This window comes from Mesoplodon bidens, assembly GCF_964165515.1.
Source record: "Mesoplodon bidens genome assembly, chromosome: 3".
NCBI classification, from domain to species: Eukaryota; Metazoa; Chordata; class Mammalia; order Artiodactyla; family Ziphiidae; genus Mesoplodon; species Mesoplodon bidens.
Window position 1 is genome coordinate 66953003 of NC_138178.1, and position 20187 is coordinate 66973189.

General features: G+C 44.3%; 1 protein-coding gene across 3 annotated transcripts in view; it reads left to right on the forward strand.

Moving 5' to 3' along the window:
• TBC1D2B (TBC1 domain family member 2B) overlaps positions 1 to 20187 on the forward strand; it is an 87680-nt gene that overhangs the window by 49022 nt on the left and 18471 nt on the right. For all 3 annotated transcript variants that reach the window (XM_081230158.1, XM_081230159.1, XM_081230160.1), the window contains exons 4-9: positions 2595 to 2758; positions 5936 to 6168; positions 6874 to 7269; positions 12986 to 13096; positions 14108 to 14292; positions 17257 to 17751. In XM_081230158.1, the coding sequence (XP_081086284.1) occupies positions 2595 to 2758; positions 5936 to 6168; positions 6874 to 7269; positions 12986 to 13096; positions 14108 to 14292; positions 17257 to 17751 (1584 nt within the window). The remainder of the gene's footprint in view (positions 1 to 2594; positions 2759 to 5935; positions 6169 to 6873; positions 7270 to 12985; positions 13097 to 14107; positions 14293 to 17256; positions 17752 to 20187) is intronic.

The following is a 20187-nucleotide window of genomic DNA, read 5'->3' on the forward strand; positions in this document are numbered from 1 at the left end:
ATATTGAGCTGTGTAAGCTGTTTGTATATTTTGGAAGTTAATCTCTTGTTGGTTGTGTCGTTTGCAAATATTTTCTCCCATTCTGTAAGTTGTCTTTTCATTTTGTTTCTGGTTTCCTTTGCTGTGTAAAAGCTTTTAAGTTTAATTAGGTTCCATTTGTTTATTTTTGCCTTTGTTTCCATTACTCTAAAAAATATTGCTGTGATTTATGTCAAAGAATGTTCTGCCTGTGTTTTCCTCTATCTCTAGAAGTTTTGATTTGGATCTTTTTCTCACATCTTCCATATCTCTATTTAACATGTTCAGTCTTTATTCTAGCTTCTCAAACATGGCGAAACAGTTATAGTAACTTTTAAAATCCTTGTTTACTAATTTTATTATTTGTCATTTCTGAGTCTGTTTCTGTTTAGTGATTTTTCTCCTTAGAATGAGTTGTATTTTCCTACTTCTTTGCATGCCTGATAATTTTTTATTGCATGCCCGATATTATGAGTTTTACCTTTCTGGGTGCTAGATTTTTGTGTGTGTTCCTGTACATATATTCTTAAGCTTTGTTCTGGAATGTAGTTTAATTACTCAGAAACAGTTTGATACTTTTGAAGTTCACTTTTAAGCTTTTTTAGGTAGTATGAGAGCAGGCTTTAGTCTAGGGATAATGTCAGTAGCCTTTTTCCAAGTACCAGTCTACCGTACTCCATGACGTGTGAGGTTTTCCACTCTGGCCGGTGGGACTAGACACTATTGTGTGAGCAGAGGGATGGTTCCCTCTGCTCCTCTCAGGGGGTTCTTTCCCCATTCTTGGATAGCTTTCTTACACACAAGCCTGATAGTACTCTTCTGGAGACTTGGGAACCCTCTGATGTTTCTGCAGCCCTCCATACAGCTCTCTTCTCTCCAGTACTGTGCCCTGTGAACTCCACCTGCCTTGGAATTCCCAGCTCTGTCTTATCAGTTCATGGGAGAGCTCCACCTGGGTTCCCCCTGCCTGCACCGTGGCCTGGAAAGTGTCTAGGCAGTAAGCTTGGGCAGGGGTGGGGCTTACCTCATTTGTTTTCCACCTCTCAGGGATCACTGCCCGGTGTAGCCTGATGTCCAATATCTGAAAGTCATTGTTTCCTGTATTTTGTTCAGTTTTTCAGTTGTTTCAGATGACTGTAAATCCAGTCCCTCTTAGTCTGTCTTCACTGGAAGTAGAAATCCCAACCTAGTTTTTAAAAGTTTTAATGAAATAATTTTAGCACACAGGCAAGTGTAAAGTATAGTAAATTGATTACCTGGGTAACCGCTACTAAAGTGCATAATTTTGTCATATTTCTGCTGCACTTTTTTTTTTTTTTTTTTTTTTTGCGGTATGCAGGCCTCTCACTGTTGTGGCCTCTCCCATTGCGGAGCACAGGCTCCGGACGCTCAGGCTCAGCAGCCATGGTTCATGGGCCCAGCCGCTCCGTGACATGTGGGATCTTCCCGGACCGGGGCACGAACCTGTGTCCCCTGCATTGGCAGGCGGACTCTCAACCACTGTGCCACCAGGGAAGCCCTGCTGCACTTTTTAAAACACAAACTAAAACATTACAGATATGGTTCAAATCCTTTCTTGTCTCCATGATGCCATTCTTTTCTTGCCCTTCACAGGAGTAACCAGTGTTCTGTATTTGGTAATTACCATTCTTGTGTGGGTTTTTAAGTTTTACTACATATGTATGTATCTATAAGTGATATCTATTAATAGTATTATCTTGAAGATTTAAAAAAATATCATGTTGTACATGTCATTCTTCAGTTTTCTTTCTTTTCTTATTCAGCATTTAAAAAATATTTGTCAGGCTTCCCTGGTGGCACAGTGGTTGAGAGTCCGCTTGCTAATGCAGGGGACACGGGTTCGTGCCCCGGTCCGGGAAGATCCCACATGCCGCGGAGCGGCTGGGCCCATGAGCCATGGCCTCTGAGCCTGCGCGTCCGGAGCCTGTGCTCCGCAATGGGAGAGGCCACAACAGTGAGAGGCCCACATAGTGCGCAAAAAAAAAAAAAGAAAAAAAAATTTGTCCATATGATCCATGTAGCTTTAGATAGAATGTACATTCCACAAGGACAGGAATATTTGTTCACTAGCATATCCCAAACATTTAGAACAGTGCCTGGCACATTGTAGGCACTTAATTAATATTTGTTGAATGAATGAATTCACTTTAAGTGATGTATAGTATTTGATCGTATGAATATGCTACAGTTTATTTATCTGTTCTCTTGTCAATAGATGTTTAGGTTGTTGGGGTTTTTTGCTAATATGAATAGTGCTGCAGTGGATGTTCTTGTTTGTGTCTCCTTGTGCAAATGTTGAAGAATCTAAGAAATGCTGGGTCACTGGGTCTTAGGGCAAAAACTTCTTCACCTTATCTGTATGTTGCTGAATTGTTCTCCATGGTAATAGTTCCAATTTATACTCCCACCAGCAGTGTATGAGAGTTCTCATTTCTCCATATCCTCACCAACATTTGCTATTATCAGATTTTAGTTTTTGCCAAGCGTATGTATGTGACATTACGTTTCACGTTACCATTTTTTAAAAAAATAAAACATTTCATTTTTCCCAATAGAAATTCAATGTCTTCTTTTCGTCCTGGAAGAGGGCATAACGACAGTCGGAGGAGTGTGTTTTACACCAATGAAGAGTGGGAGCTTTTAGAGCCAAGCCCTAAGGACCTGGAGGAGTCCATGGTACAGGAAGAAAGGAAGAAGCAGATCCCTGAAGGAAACAAAGGTATGGATGTGGTTCCTGCTGTCTTTCATTCTCTCCGCTGCCATCTGTTAACCACTGGTGATGTGGGAGACCCTTTGGTAGCAGGTATCACGGGGAGCATGAGACCCAACGGGAGTTGTGTTCTCTTTGTGGGAAATAAAACATAAAGGCTTGAAAATGAAATGTCACAAGAAATAAATAACTGTCCAATCCTGTGGTTCTGAAACTTTTTCAGGAGATAGAAGATCTGGAAGTCATGGTGCTCTTTACAGAAATACTGATTTAAAAAACACTAAAACTTTTTATTTATAGAAATTTGTTAATGCACACACAAGTAGAAGCTGTAGTGTCACATTCCACAGTTTTGAACTTATGGCCTCTCTTTTTTTTTTTTTTTTTTTAATTTTTTTCCAAGGATGGGGCCTTTTTTTTTTTTTTTTTTTAATTAATTAATTTATTTATTTATTTTTGCTGTGTTGGGTCTTCGTTTCTGTGCTAGGGCTTTCTCTAGTTGTGGCAAGCGGGGGCCACTCTTCATCGCAGTGCGCGGGCCTCTCACTATCGCGGCCTCTCTTGTTGCGGAGCACAGGCTCCAGACGCGCAGGCTCAGTCGTTGTGGCTCACGGGCCCAGTTGCTCCGTGGCATGTGGGATCCTCCCAGCCCAGGGCTCGAACCCGTGTCCCCTGCATTAGCAGGCAGATTCTCAACCACTGCACCACCAGGGAAGCCCCCATGGCCTCTCTTTTTTCCTCTGTATCTCCTCTGAGCTCCTGCCCCTCCTGGCACCCACCACCAGCTGGGTTATTTTAAAGGAAGTTCTAGATATTAATCCTTTGCATCTGTAAACATTTTAGTAGGTATCTCCAAGAGATGACTCTTTAAAAGAACCACAGCTTCATAGTTATACCTAAACACTTACAGTAAATCCTTCTTGTCTGCTTCCCCAGTTGTTCCATAAATGTCTGCGTGCAGTTGGCATGAGCAAATGAGGGGCTAACAGGCCCCCAAGTGTGTTTAGTTGTGTGTCTTCTTGGGTCTCTTTCAGTCTGAACAGCTCTGTGTTTGTTTTTTGTCTTCCATTTCCCTTGCCACGCCTGTTGAAGAAACAGGGTCTACATGTCAAGGAATTGCCCACATTCTGGATTTTGTTAATTATATTTTTGCGGGGTCACAGTATATGCTCCTCCATCCCTGTATTTCCTATACACTTGTCGCTAGAGTAGAGGCCTGCCCAGATTCAGGGTTGACTTTTAATTATGACAAGAATATTTTGGGGTGGGGTGGGGGCTAGGGATGCTGTGTATTTCTTGTTGCATCATATCTGGAACCACATCATATCTGGTTTTCCCTCTTTTTGTGATATTAAGGTCAATCAGGATTTAGGGTGTCGGCCTGACGTGTTCATACATCTCTCCATTGGCATTTTGCCTAATGCGTTAAGCAGCCCTTCATGATCCTACATCCATTGATCCACTGAGGGAATATTGATGTTTGAAATGTAAAATAACAATAAATAATTTTGAAATTCTGCCTTATGCTTCATTCTGGCTCGAGCTGGCAGGATTAGGAGGCAGGATTTTAGGAAGTCTTTACTGAGAGCACATACTTACTGAAGGTAATATTTTTTTCTGTCCCCTGGGAAAGGACCACATGACTTGCTTTAGTGGGGGGTTTACTTGTGATCCCCAGGATGGTCGCATGGAACCCTAAGGTCCAGTGTGACGTGGTGAAGATGTGGGTCACGTGCCTCGTGACCCAGCACTTGGCACAGCCAGCGGGGCACCCAGGAGAGGGGCTCATTGTCAACTGGGAAGGCCTTCTGAGGAACAGGGATTTGTGTTGGGGATTTGGATTGTTGAAGGTAAACATTGTTGGCTCTGACTTCCCCATAGAGACTCTAGGAATGAAATGGAAGGGTGAATGGTAGCAAGATTGGGAAGGAAGAATCAGTAAGGCTTAGTGACTCGGATGGGGCAAGAAACTCCCAGCACCCCTGGACAGCAGCTTCTTGTCTGGGAGCAGCCTTCTCAGCCTCTGCCCAGCCCCTGATCCCTTTGAGAGGGAGCCTGTGTGGAAGACATGGAGGGACGAGGATGTCTCTGGATTTTTATCTTGATGATTCATGGATATTTCCTGTAATGGCTCCAAGAATCAGTCTGCTAGCTTCTTGTCCATGTCATTCATGGGAAGTAAGCTAATCTTCATACACACAGAAAAGTCCCCCAATCAGAAATGTATAGCTCAATGGATTTTCACAAAGTGAACATATCCATGTAGCCAGCACTTACTTGAAGAAACAGGATAGTACCAGGAGTCACAGCCTCTATCCCCAAACCCCTTCCAGTCACTGCCTCACCTCCCACCCCTGCCCCCGAAACCACTGTCCTGACTCCTAACATCATAGATTTATTTTGCCTGTTTTCTAAAGTTATATAAATGGAATCTATATAGTATGTACTCTCCTCTTTATATTTTTAATATATATTTGAATCCATTTATACTAAAATTTATTTGGATCCCTCAATATTTTTAAATACTCGTTTTTAAGGAAGAGAATAAAATGTGTTTACAATTAAGAAAACATAAACTCGGGGTTTTTTTGGCTTGTTTTTTTAGTAAGGACAGATTAGCTAAAAATAAGCAGCCGGGGATCCCTAGTGTATCTCTAAGTCCTACCCACTAACTTTATAGATGCAGGCCCTGTCCTTACTAAGGTGCCCGGTGGAAGGGACACCTTGTGTTTAGGATGCTGTAGGAACTTGGAGCAACCATGTTCTTCCCTGGTCTGTGTCTCTGTTCTCTTTGGTCCTCAAAGTACCTGAAATAGGAAAATAATGATATGAACACATAGGCTTAGAACTGATCTTTTGGAAAATAAACTTAACATTACAAAAGAAGCTTGAGAGAGTTTAGTACAGTTTTGTCATAAATTCCTCATTAGTACTAATGTATAGTCTGACTTTTTTTCGTCTGTCTTAATGCAAAAATTGAGCAAATAGAGAAAGTTTTCTTTAAAAGTGATCACATGAAATATCATCTTTGATTTTAAGCTTGGTTATTATCAAGAATGAGGTAGGAGCAGAGAGTGACGCATGCAGAACTCCTTAGAGGATGATGAATGGAATGTTAATGTATTTTACTGGAATTTCCAAAAGGAAAATTTGACCTGAACTTAAACAAGTTTTGTTTTTATGTAGGAGTAACTGGCTCAGGATTTCCCTTTGATTTTGGACGTATTCCCTACAAAGGAAAACGCCCTTTGAAAGACATGATTGGATCGTATAAAAATCGCCACAGTAGTGGTGACCCTTCAGCCGAGGGGCCATCGGGCAGTGGTAGCACCAGCAAGTTGGCCTCCGAGATGCAGCTGCAGGTCCAGAACCAGCAGGAAGAGCTGGAGAGGTTAAGGAAAGACTTAGCCAGTCAGAAGGTAATTCTTCTTCCTCACATTTCTATCTCATCTCATGTCAGCAGGCCAAGGACCAGAGGAGCAGAACCCGGCTTTCATGTTTCTCTGACTCCATTATTTCCCAGAAGGTGCTTTTCCCCTAAGAGCTGTATGTTGCCACGGCCACCGACCTAGGCACTGCTGTTGTGCTTGGTCATTTGTTCATAGACATTTGAAATTCCGAAGAGAGTGAAGACCCCTCAGAGTGGGTCGGGGAGGGTGTTGTTTGCACCTTGCCCACGCCTGCTCTGACGTCAGATCTCTCTGAGCATAGCTTCAGCCCAAGGCCCATGAACAGTTGTTAAAAGAGTTTCCACATCCTGTTAAAACAGCAGCTTCCTTTTGAGCTGATCACACCTAATTATACTTAATTCCTCAGCAGGTCAGTGAACTTAGACCTCAGATTTTTTAATACGGATGAACGTTTACTGGGAGCCATTGCTAATTGCAGTCTGCCTGTCCACTATTTCCTGTTTCCTACTATTGTTCTCTACAGACAGCCTTTATGGAATAAATATTTTTCCTTCTCTATTTTTGAGATCCTTTAAGAGGAAGTTGGTTATTAAAATATTTCCAGTAAAGTTTCTGCATTTGCTCAAATACCAATGGTTGCTCCATGCAGGGTTGCCATGATTTCTGCTTTTTCTCCCGCCCCTGCTCCCCACTCCATCCTCCCCTGGCTCCCAGGAGCTCGTGCGGCTCCTGCAGCAGACGGTGCGGTCCTCCCAGTACGACAAGTACTTCACGAGCAGCCGCCTCTGTGAGGGGGTCCTGCAGGACACGCTGGGGCTTCTGCACCAGAAGGACGACCAGATTCTGGGCCTCACTAGCCAGCTGGAGAGGTTCAACCAGGAGAAAGAGAGTCTTCAGCAGGAAGTACAGACGCTGAAGAACAAAGTGGGCGAGCTCAGTGAGCAGCTGGGGATGCTGATGGAGACCATCCAGGCCAAGGACGAGGTCATTATGAAGCTCTCCCGGCAGCTCAGCGAGTGCGAGGCCAGCGCATCCTCTCCCACCTCCATGCCCAGCTCTCCTGTGGCCCTCCCCACAGCCAGGGACCAGCTGGAACTGGACCGACTGAAAGTAAGAGCAGGGCGTGGGCCCCTGTTATTGGGACAAGAAATCCAAAACCCACTAACAGCCTGTCTGTTGATGTCACTGTAGAGCTGCCAGCCTCAGTGAGCGAATTTGATTTGGCGTGACAGCAGGGCAGCTGTGCCTTTTTTTAAAAGACAAGTGTCACAGGACTTCCAGTCAGATAATTACTAGGTTTCTAAGAAGCTTCCTTAGAAAATGAAAGTCTCAGCCCGTCAGTGTCGCCCTAGCCCAGAACAGTTTCAGACCTTTCCCCTCCCTTGCTTTCAGGCAGCTGCGACTTCTCTTTCTGTTTATACACCCTTAGAACTTCATTATTCCATGTAACCTACAGAGGCTGTTTCTTGCCCCCTCTGTGCGTGGATGCACACACCATCATTTGCATAGCCCGCCTCAGGACATAATGGAGGCCAGGTGAGGGAACACTGTTCCCAACAGCTAGTGTAGGGTCAGGTGGGAAAGCAGACCCTGGCTCCCAAGCACGCCGGGGAAGAGGGCCTACCCAGAGTCAGTGCCCCCCATGCCTAAGGCAGGAGGGTCCTGGCACTCAGAAGGGAGGGCAGAGCTCTCTTCCCAGTGTCCCTTTCTGGCTGGCCCTGGGGATGGGAGGCTGGTTCCTAAATGGAGGTGACTCTCCCCATCATACCCGGGGTTGTGGCCAGCTGATGAGGTAGGAAGAGCGTTACTGGGGGCATGGGCAGTCTGACTCTGTGCCCGCGGAGAAGCGTGCTGGTCCCGAGGGGAGAGCTGAATGGCCTTGGGCCGCTGTCACTCAGGCCACAGCGAGGGTCCCAAAAGTTTTGCTGCCACCAGTTCTCGATTTGGAGAAGTTTCAGGTGGAGAAGTGTCTCCTAGGACATGAGGCATTGGGTGTAGCCCAGACCCCAGCTGACCCCACACAGTTCTGCAGCTGTCAGTCCCACCTGGCTGCAAAGTCTTCCTCACCTGGCTACCCACTTTTTGCAAATAATGTGGCACCGAGGATGTTTTGCCCCCCAAATGCAGTTTATCCTTGAAGGGCAAAGGTTTGCCACTTTTGAGGTTGTTACTGAGCCTGCTTCCTGACTAGTAGTACCTGTCATGCAGTGTCAGTAGATTGGATGCCTGATGGACATGCCTGAGCCTTAAAGATAATTCCAAAATGGAAATTAAAACACTGGAATAATGGCAACTTTGTCGGAATACATATGTGGTCTCCCATGGTGACAACTTCTCAGTGACAGCACCCAGTAGATAGATGAGGCCAGAAGGATTTATTGGTGAGAAGGACCAAAAGGGCAAAAACACCACCAAAACCCTCAATCTCATTACTTTATAATTATATCTACTACAAAAATAGCCGTGTTTAAAAAAAAAAAGGTCTTGGTTAGTGTTGCCAGTAAAAGTTGGTTTTGTTTATATATGCAACCTAGAGTGTATGGACCCTAAATATACATCCCATCAGTGATACACGTTTTAAGACCACTTATTTAAGGTCAACTGAATTTTATATTTTGCAAGCACGTCTGTCTTTGTAGTGTTTGGAGAATGACACCAGGGCGTTCGCTTTCCAGATCCCAGTGCTCGGCAGTGGGGGACGCGTGCGGAGCATGTTTTCCCGGGGAGCTGAGCCAGGGTGTGGAGGGGAGTGTGTGGCTTTGTTGTTGTGGCTCCACACAGCTCCTTTTGGAGACGACTGATGGAGCTGATCACAACTAGACTTCTTGACCTTTTCTTTTTGCAGGGTAGCGGGTGACATTTTTTTCTTTCTCCAACATTTCTCAGCTTAATTTATAAAGTCTGTGGCTTCAGAATTCCACAAGAGTGAGGTTAAGTGGTGACGTAGCTTATGGAGAGGCAGAAAGGTTGTTAAGGGACTTCCCTGTGACCTGTGCGTTCTGAGTGAGTCCTGCCCGGCTTGGTGACCTGATGTTTTCTGACATTGCTCTGCCTGGGCCGGATATTGCCAGGGCATCCCCTGTGCCATGCAGAAGACTGTCACATTCATGCCTCCTCTGTGGTGGCACTGGGAGAATTGGAGTGAAGAATCTCATTGTCCTTCACTTTTAGATACCACATGGTTTCTATATTGATTTCTTCGTTTGACCCCAAATTTAAAATGTCTAGGTGGGGAAAAAAATTTTGTGTGTGTTTTGGTGGGGGGAAGGTATCTTTTTTTGTTGTTGTTACTGTTACTATTCAGTGTCTTGCTTTATAGTCAGTGTTTGTGCCTGTAAAGATTTCTGCTTTTTAGAGTATGCTAACATTTCTTTTTTTGGTCTCATATGTGGTCACTTTCTGTTCCTGTAGTATTTTGAGGCAGGAGCACATATTGGTCTTAGGATTTTACCACCCTAGTGATTTAAATATTTTTCCCACACTTCCTTCCAGGCCTTTTCCATGTTTACATAATTGTTCCATTTCCTGGAGTAGATAGACTTTTGTTTCATTCAGGCTTAGAACCCAGGCACTTTCTGTATTGCTATCATTAATGATTCCAGATTGTCCATCTTTTGACTCTGTCATCATTTACTTAATCAGCCTCTGTCTTCTTTCCTGTGATTTGTTATTTTATGAATATCTTCATGCATACAGCTTTTCCTTCTTGGGACTCTTTCATTCATTCATTCAGTCAGTCAGTCAGCCATGTGCTGGGCTTTGTACTCCACACAAAGTATACAGTCTCTGTCCTGGAGCTCAGAGTTTAGTTTATAAAGCACAAAAACAAAAAAGCTGAATCACAACTGTAATAAACATCAATGAGGAAGGGGATGTGTCCCAGTATGGGGTGGCAGTTTAGACTGAGCATGGGCTCTGGAGTCAGACCTGGCTGGGTTCAAACCCGGCTTTGCCACTCATGACCTCTGACCTTGGGCAGGCTGGTTCACCTCTCTGCCTCAGTGTTCATCTGTGAAATGGCACTTACCTCATAGGGTCTTGTAAGGGTTAAAAGAGGTATTCCATGTAAAGTCCTCACAGGGCACCTGGCACCTCATAGAGTCTTAACTTGCTGTGATCATCATTCTAGAGAAAGAATCCTTTTTTAAAAAAATTTTTGAATTTTATTATATTTATTTTTTTATACAGCAGGTTCTTATTAGTCACCTATTTTATACACATCAGTGTATACATGTCAGTCCCAATCACGCAGTTCATCACACACACCCCCCACCAACCGCTTTCCCCCCATCTGTGTCTCAACTTCTGCCCTGCAAACCGGTTCATCTGTACCATTCTTCTAGGCTCCACATACATGCGTTAATATACGATATTTCTTTTTCTGTTTCTGACTTACTTCACTCTGTATGACAGTCTCTAGATCCATCCACTTCTCTACAAATGACCCAATTTCATTCCTTTTTATGGCTGAGTAATATTCCATTGTATATATGTACCACATCTTCTTTATCCATTCGTCTGTCGATGGGCATTTAGGTTGCTTCCATGTCCAGGCTATTGTAAATAGTGCTGCAGTGAACATTGGGGTGCATGTATCTTTTTGAATTATGGTTTTCTCTGGGTATATGCCCAGTAGTGGGATTGCTGGATCATATGGTAATTCTATTTTTAGTTTTTTAAGGAACCTCCATACTGTTCTCCATAGTGGCTGTATCAATTTACATTCCCACCAACAGTGCAAGAGGGTTCCCTTTTTAGAGAAAGAATCCTTGAGATACATTATCAGGACTTCCTTAGACTGTAATGCAAAGTTTTACTCAAAGACACAGATGACACACTGTGGTGTCCTGCTCCCTCAATCCACCCTGCTCAGTCTCTGTCCGTCATGGCCCAGTGTATTCTTTAGTTGCCCTCTAGCTCACCTTCCTTCAATCAGCCTGCCTTTTAGTAACATGTTTGTTCATTGTTTCCAAATATGAGAGCTTCAAGACGCCAGGAGAAAGGAGAACATCATGATTCCGATCAGAAAAGGAAGTCCGTGGACCTCCTTTGGGGTTTGACAGCACCTGTCTTCAATGCTTGTCATGACGTGCGGTCTTGCTGAGACTGAGAAGGTGTGATGCGTATCAGAGCTTAGATGGGCGTCAGGGGCCAAGCACCTGGGCCAAGAGCGCAGCAGGCCTGGCTCCCAGCCCGACACTTAGTAGTTGTGCAGCCTCCCTGTGGCTCAGCCCCTCACCTAGGAAATGGAGATGACGAGAGTGGCTGCTGAAGAGTTGTGAGGTTTAAATGGGATCGAGGACCTCATGTGCCTAGCACAGGGCACCTGTAACCCATAGCAAGTGCTCCGTAGGTGTCAGCAATTAAAGGGACTGTTGGAACATTTTCAGTTCTTCTGTATGTTCAGGGGAAATTGTGTACCGCCATGGTGGTTTCTAGTTTGGAGACTGGGGCACGTCTCTGGACACATCTCTGGGGAGGGGCCATGGTCTCTGTCCTGGGACAGCACAGGAGTCAGTGCCTTTGTTGACCACCCCTGACCTGCTCTTGGAGCTGTTGTGAACAGTTTCTCCTGTGATTGAGGGATCAGAAATTCCTTGAAAACTTCAAACAGAGTAGGGGAAAAAGACATTTGTAAAAGACTGAATTTGGTAGGGAGCATTTAGAAATCAGTGCCCCAGTTGTCTCAAAGGTTTCCTTTCGCTTGCCTTGCTCAGAGTTTCGAGGGCTGAAGGTCACGTATGGCACCCTCTTCTGCCAGGGCTGAACTTTTAGTTGGACTTGGCAGAACGTGTCACCAGCTTGTGATGTTCTCTTAAAAACAGAAAGTAGATGTGGCAAAAGTTAACAATTGGCAAATTTAGGTGAAGGGTATATTGTGTTTATTGTACTTTTCTTTCAATGTTTTCATAAGTTTGAAATTTTTTAATGTAAAAAAGTTGAGGAACATGTTCTCTTATGTGCCTTGTACATTGTAGGTTATATGTATTCATTATTAAGTGTAATTCTTTAAGTAAGGGCATTGTGTATGTGTGTAGCCTCTTCCACATAAACTGGATAAGTAAAAATGAGAATCTACAGAAAATTTGTTCAGTTTCTCTAGTTAAAAAACAAAATGAATGTAAGGCATTACCTTTTGTACCCAATAAATGTGGGTAGATAAAATATTTGCATAGATTTAGGACATAAGTCCTACTTACTTTTCCTAAGGACAGATGAGAAAAATCACCACCATTAAATAAATTTATTTCCCCATCTCCTTCATTACAGCAGTGGTCCCTGCCTACCTTCTACTGCCAAGGGTAACCGCAAAGTTCAGTCAGAAAGTGTCTAGTAATCAGCTTTCATTTCCTTAGAACTTGTTCTAACTTAGCAGGGCTATTTGATTGGTGAGGCAGCAAAATATTAATTATATTGAACAGGGGTCCCCAATCCCTGGGCCACGGACTGGTATCGGTCCATGGCCTGTTAGGAACCAGGCCGCATAGCAGGAGGTGAGCAGTGGGCGAGCGAGTGAAGCTTCATCTGTATTTATAGCTGCTCCCCATCGCTCACACTACCGCCTGAGCTGCACCTCCTGTCAGCATTACGGTGAGTTGTGTAATTATTTCATTATATATTGCAATGTAATAATAATAGAAATAAAGTACACAATAAATGTACAGCACTTGAATCGTCCCAAAGCCATCCTCCCACCCCCCGGTCTGTGGAAAAATTGTCCTCCATGAAACTGGTCCCTGGTGCCAAAAAGGTTGGGGACCGCTGATATAGAATAATTAATCAACATTCAACCAATGTGAATTGATGGACCTTTTTTTTGCAACAGGATAATCTACAGGGGTACAAAACGCAAAATAAATTTCTGAATAAGGAAATCTTGGAACTCTCAGCTCTACGGAGAAATGCAGAAAGAAGCGCGAGGGATCTGATGGCAAAGGTGGGTCAGGATGGTTATATTCTATCATCTGGGGGGAGGTATGATTCAGAAGCCATTTAAAAATGGACATGCTTTAAAATCAGTTCAACCCCCATGCTTGGAGGGTGTGGTTATTGATAACAAATTATATTTAAAGTATATGAAGTGCATAGCCCTGTGTTTAGTTTCACTTCGTGATGAAGACAAATAGAAATGTCCTGAGAGGGGGCTTTTATTCACACATATAATGAAGCTTACAGAAAAAAAATTAAATACAATTCTAAGGTTCCCCCAAATTAAGGTTATCTGGATTTTGATTTCTGCTACTGAGTTGTGTGAATCAGTTTCTTATCTATAAATGGGGATGGGGAGGGTGATGCCCCCTCTGTGAACCTGATAGGGTTGGTTTGAGAGTTAGATGTGACTGTGGTGGAAAAGGGCTTTGCAGGGTGTAGAGACATCACAGACTTTCCAGTTACAATCAAATGAAGCTCAGTGACACTGTGTCAGCAGCTGTTGTATGCCTCATATACCTTTTGAGCAGTCCTCAGAATATCTTCCCAAACCTTGTTCCTGCACGTTTTCCAGGGGTGTATTGATTTGTCTGATAAGGTAGCAGATGAGAGCTAGTTCTGGGTCACAGCATCCTAGGAAAGGATTGATGTTGCGTGGGATGGCTGCTTGGGGCTCGTGTCCAGGCGGCACTCAGCTTGACCTCAGTAATGGGTGTGTGGCCTGGTTTCTGCTGCTCACCTCAACCCTGTCCAGAAGTGATATGTGTGTTGATGTGCAGAGGCCTTATTACCAGTACTTCTGTGTCATACCCCCTAGAAGGAAGACGGGGCCCATGTGGGCCATTTAAATAAGACAGGTGGCCTGTGGCATAAATTCATCTCTTGTCTTTGATACAGTCTCTTTCTGGCTCACTTGCTAGTGGTTCTTGGCTTGTCATTCTTTGATTGCTTGAGGTACTTGAGGATTGCTCTTCCTGTGTCTCTGTCTGATTGGAGGTAACTACCACATTCTCTGTAGTATTCTAGCCTGGAAGCCAAGCTCTGCCAGATAGAAAGCAAATACTTGATCCTGCTCCAAGAAATGAAGACACCAGTTTGCTCAGAAGAACAGGGGCCTTCTCGGGATGTCATAGCCCAGCTGCTGGAGGATGCTCTGCAGGTTGAGAGCCCGGAGCAAGCATTCGTTAAACCTCATCTTGTCAGGTAAAGGTGCTAGTGACCGTTGAGGAGAGTGGGACCCATTTCTCAAGTCCCTCTTTCAACAGCAGTAGCCATTCATTGAGAACTTTACACAATTCTCCGTGTCTCATTTGATGCTCATGACAAGGACCTTCCAGTCATTAGAACAGATAATGTCATCAGTCTTGCTGTAATAATCAAGTAACAGAGCTGGGGTTCAGCCTAAGTTTTCATTCCAAGACCTTTCTCCCATGTACCATGCCAACGTGGGTGGTAGCCAGTCCTGCTGCAAGAGGAGCCTGTCTTCCTATGAGTAGAACCCTCTCCAGAGACCTGGCTGCACCCGTGGGTGGTTTGAAAGCCAAGGGGGACCCTAAGTGGAAAATTAGGTCTTCTCTGTAAGGGAAGGACACTTGGGTAACCTGATTCAGTGGTTCAGAACTCATTGAGGGTCTGATACAAGCCGTGGACACCCTTGGCCCCAAAATGCAGTTGGACACACACACGATATTGCATCTATTTTGCAGAAAACCATGGAGTGTGGAAGCCTGTGATGGGTCTTGGATTAAGAACCTTCATATCCTAGTTTCTTAAAACTGAGATTCATGAAATACTGGCTCAAGGAGAAATCTGCAAATCCTCTCAGTCCAGTCTCCTCCTGTCTCCGCCCCCTTGCCCCTCTGGCAGCCCTGTGTCTAGGCCCTGCTTGCTGCTGTGGCTCAGCTTCTCCAGCCCCACCCCTGGCCCAGGGGAAGCCTGGCTTCAGCTTGAACCACTCTTTCCCTTCTCTGTGCTTACAACACTGGCCTGCCTTGTCCATGTTACTCAGATGACAGGTAAAACTATGCTGTCAGAATGCGACCAATGCCATTGTTACAAAACTCTTACGGAGCCCTGTGTGCTGGGAGCCGTTCCAAGGTCCTTACATGCAGGCTTGTATTTAACGCAGCTCAGCCAGGCGGATGTTTTTATCCTTGCTCAGCAAATGCGGAAGCTGAGGTTAGGGAGGTGATGTAACTTGCCCAGGTCACACAGATGGTGAGTGGCAAGGACGTGGCCCCAGACTGGGCAGCCCCATTCCCAGGCCAGGAGCGCTGTCTCCATGCTGTGCGCTCCTGCTGCGTCCGCAGTGGCTGGGGGACTCCCGTGAGGGCGGCCTAGCAGTCTGCCCTGAGGGCACCACGTCTTCCTCCCACTTGTGTTTTGGGCTCTTACTATTCATGTTGTATCTTTTCAAACTTCATGTATAACTAGAACAATAGCTGTGTATATTGATTTACTTTTAACTTTTCATTATGGAAAATTTCAAACATACAAAGTAGTAGACGGAATCATATGACAACCCCCATATGCAACTGTTACCCAATAATTTAGCAATTATTAACATTTTGGTAATCCTGTTTCTTCGTACCCTTCCCCTCCAAAGTTTTTTTTTTTTTTTTCCTGGAATATTTTAAAGCAAGTACCAGACATGTCATTTCAGCTTTAAACACTTCAATATGTACCTCTAATTGAAGACACGTTTTAGTATGCTAATCCTACCATATTCATACCTTTTTGCAACTTATTTCTTTCAACATTGTTTTCTGAAATTATACAGGTTGATACATGTAGCTCCTGAGAATTTTTTTTTACCTGCCTCACAACTTCACATTTTTTATTCCTTCTCTCATGGTGAACACTTAGAATGGTTCAATTTTTCCTTGTTACAAACTGTGGTGCAGGAAACATCGTGGTACATGTATCCATGTGTCTGTGTGTCTGCGTGAGAGAGTTTCTCCAGGGTGTAGGCTAGAAGTGGAATTCCTGACCTATAGGGAATGCATATCTTCAGCTCTGCTAGATCTGATTTCCAAAGTGCTTGTACAGGCTTACACACTCAGCACCAGTGTGTGAAAGGCCTTTGTATTGGTTTTCTATGACTGCCATAACAAATTATTGTTTTAAGCCAATAAGTTTGTGATACATATTTATTATGCAACAGTTCTGTTGGTCAAGCAGCCCAGCATGGACTCACTGGATGAAAGTAAGGGTATTAGCAGTGCTGCGTTCCTTTCTGGAGGTTCTAGGAGACAGTTTGTGTCCTTTCTTATTCAAGATGTTGGCAGAATACACTTCCTTCTGGTTGTAGGACTAGGTCTTTGTTTCCTTGCTGCCTGTCAGGTGTGGCCATTCCCAGCTTCTGGAGGCCACCTGCATTCCTTGGCTTGTGGCCGCCTTCTTCCATCTTCAAAGTCAGCAACCATGGGTCCAGGCCCTCTCCCAATTCACATCCTTCCTGCCTCTTCTTACATTGTTGCACCTCTGGTCCACTCTTCTGCCTTCCTCTTCCACTTTAAGGGCTCCTGTGTTTACTGTGGTCCCACCCGGCTAACCCAGGATAATCTCCCTGCCTTAAGTTCTGTAACTGTAATTCCACATGCAGTAACGTGACATATTCACAGGTTCCAGGAACATTTTGGGGGACCATTATTCTACCTACCACAGCAGAATAATTCTTTTTCTTTTTAAGAATTAAAAAGAATTCTTAATTCTTTGTCATCCCTAATGTCTTACAAATGTTTTCTCCCTTGTCTTTTCACTTTTTAAAACATTTTTCGAGCATAAGTGTTATGGATGTGTATATGTAGGCTATATAAACATACATGCACATGTATATTAATGTAGCCAAATTTATCAGCCTTGTATTTGCAGTATTGCTTGTATTTTCTTCTGTGCTTTTCACATTTAGCACCTCAGCCATCTAGAATTGATTTTTTTCCTGTATAGTATCAAGGAAAGATCTAATGTAATTTTTTCCCATATAGATAGCCAGTTATTCTCACCCTGTTTATTGAGAAGTTTATTATTTCCTCACTGAGTTGAAATGCCTGGTCATATATCAAAGTGCCATTTACACACGGGTAGATTTCTAGGTTCTCTTTTCTGTTTCATTGACCTTTTTGCCAGATTGCATCCTTTAATTTTTCCTTTTGTTTTTCTCAACAGTGAATATGACATTTATGGGTTTAGGACTGTCCCAGAGGATGACGAGGAAGAGAAGTTGGTCGCCAAAGTCCGGGCATTGGACCTGAAGACTCTCTACCTCACAGAAAACCAGGAGGTTTCCACTGGCGTCAAGTGGGAAAACTATTTTGCGAGCACAGTGAACAGGGAGATGATGTGCTCTCCAGAATTAAAGAACCTGATCCGTGCGGGCATTCCACATGAGCACCGTTCCAAGGTGTGGAAGTGGTGTGTAGACCTTCACACCAGGAAATTCAAGGACAGCACTAAGCCTGGTTACTTCCAGACCTTGCTTCAGAAGGCTCTGGAGAAACAGAACCCGGCCTCCAAGCAGATCGAGCTGGACCTGCTGCGGACTCTGCCCAACAACAAACATTACTCGTGCCCCACCTCGGAAGGTATACAGAAGCTGCGCAACGTCCTGCTCGCCTTCTCCTGGCGGAATCCAGACATTGGCTACTGCCAAGGTCTAAACAGGTGGGTGCCTGGCCCACAGGGGACTCCTCTTTGCCGGTAAGATAACTTGTAGCTCCAGGTGCTGCCTGACAGCCCCCTCCCCTCCTGATGAGCCAAGAAAAACCAGTCTTTTAAGGGAAATAAATATCAATAGCTGCAGTAAGCTAGTTTTAATTATGCAGTATCCCCAATTCTAGAATAATTGAAAGAAACAGACATGCTTTTGGAAAGTATTGGGTTGGTCAAAAAAGTTCGTTCAGGTTTTCTTTTTTTCTTTTTTTTTTGTGCGGTATGCAGGCCTCTCACTGTTGTGGCCTCTCCCACTGTGGAGCACAGGCTCCGGACACGCAGGCTCAGCAGCCGTGGCTCATGGGCCCAGCCGCTCCGTGGCATGCGGGATCTTCCCGGACCGGGGCACAAACCTGTGTCCCCTGCATCGGCAGGCGGACTCTCAACCACTACTGCGCCACCAGGGAAGCCCCGTTCGGGTTTTCTGAATGAACTTTTTGGCCAATCCAATATTAAGAACACCAAAGTCAAACTATTTGGAACAACTAGGTTTCTCATTTTGATTCCTTGTTGTTCTCATCACACTCAGGTTTCGATCAGAAGTTTGCTTTCATTCATTTATAGTGCTTGATGTGAAAACAGGGCCAGTCCTTGTTTATACAGGATCTTTGTCAATCAAGAGGTTGCCCCAAACAATTTTTCAGCTGGTTAAACCTAGCCCTTGAAGAGCCCAAACTTGTTTTCTTTTGTATGAGAGCCTTCTGCAGGTCTGGCTTACTTCCCTGCTTCCATAGGCAGAGGACACTGAAAAGCCTCTCACCTTCTCTAAATGATCCAGGCTCCTCATTCTGAGCTGAGCTGCACCGGGATGAGGCCACGGGAGGTACTGAGGTCTTTTCTCCATGAAGCTGCTCCCCATCACTGGACTTTGAGTGCTTGTGGCTGCTTTTTACCTCCTGTCTGTCTCTTACCTCGCTGGTGCACTTCTGCTGCTGTCATTAGAGGCCTTTTATATTCCTCTGTGTAATCAAAGTAGGTAACCAAGCTTGCTAGAAACATGGACAAAGAATGAAGAAGCTCCGTGTGCCATCTTTAGCAATTCTCCTTAAGTCAAGTGCATGCATTGAGTTTTGAATGCTGACGTTTATTCTGGCAGCTCTTGGGCCTTTTTAATCCTCATCTGTGCTGGATACTGACCTCCAGATAAGGGCTATCTATTTGCATCTGAAATGAGAGTATTGCAGGAAGAAAAGCTTTTAAACTGGAATGTTAGTTGGTTAAGACCTGAAACCAATGGTTTCCAGGAAGTCATTGCCTCTGTGGTGGTCAGGACAGGGTGCCCTCTCTGGGCCCTGAAAGTAAAAGGGACTGTGGCTGCTCCTCGATGGTCCCCATTTAAAAAAAAACGCCTGTAAATGAGTTATTGCCTAACAAAGCAGCCTTGTTTTGCATAAATGCACAGTTCACATTGTATACTCAGTCTAAAAATTCCTGGAAGCTAAAAACCTCTGAAACTTAAGGGATCTTGGCGAGGACTTGAGCATGCCTGGGTGCAGTAACACCCCATTTATCTGACATTGTCATGAATCAGCTGTTCCACACATAAGGAGACTTTCCAGAAAATTAAATCTTTCTCCGTGCCATCACCATTAGGACCTCTAAATTTTAACCATTTTACTGGATTTTTTTTTCTCCACATTATTTTGTACATGAGAACAGAACTGTGAACCCAGAACTTCAGCAGAAGAATGCTAGCCTTTCCTCAGTGATTCAGGCCTGTCATCTGGAACATCATTTAACTAAAAGTGATGTCGTCAAAGGCTCTGCTCATTTCAGTCTCTCTACCCTTTCTCCTGGCTTCCGCAGGTGCTGTGCATGTCCTGTATTTCTCTCCTTGTCCATCTCTACCTGTTATAACCTTTCTACTCTCCATCCCATTCATGCCTACTCAAGGCATCCCCTTCCCAGTTCTTTTTTTTTTAACCTTTTAATTTGAGATTTCATTATAATTTTATCCAAGGAAGAAAACAAAAACAGATTCTGAGAAGTGACTATAGGGTTTTCCGTAAGTGATGCACAGAACCTTCATGTCGCGAGCAGAGGTTCTTGGATATATAGAGGGGGGCTTTTCTCTTGCCTCTTCCTTTTTAGCCTTCTGCCCTGAATGCCCGCTCAGAGCCAAACCTGGGGTTACTGGATGAGTAACCTCTCAGTGGTGACCATGTAAATAGCCAGACCCAAGCTTCCATTGTGAGTGACATAACAGGTGATACATATGGTCCCCTTTCCCACCCCACGTGTGTGCTGTGGATGCAGTTCTTTGAGAAAGCCCCACCGCAGTGATTCATTTGTCTGAAGCCCCGTTTCAAGTAGACTGGTATCAAGAAAGTTGTTTTTAAACCATCATGTGTTCTTTTCCCCTTATATTCACCCCTGGATTTTTTGTGC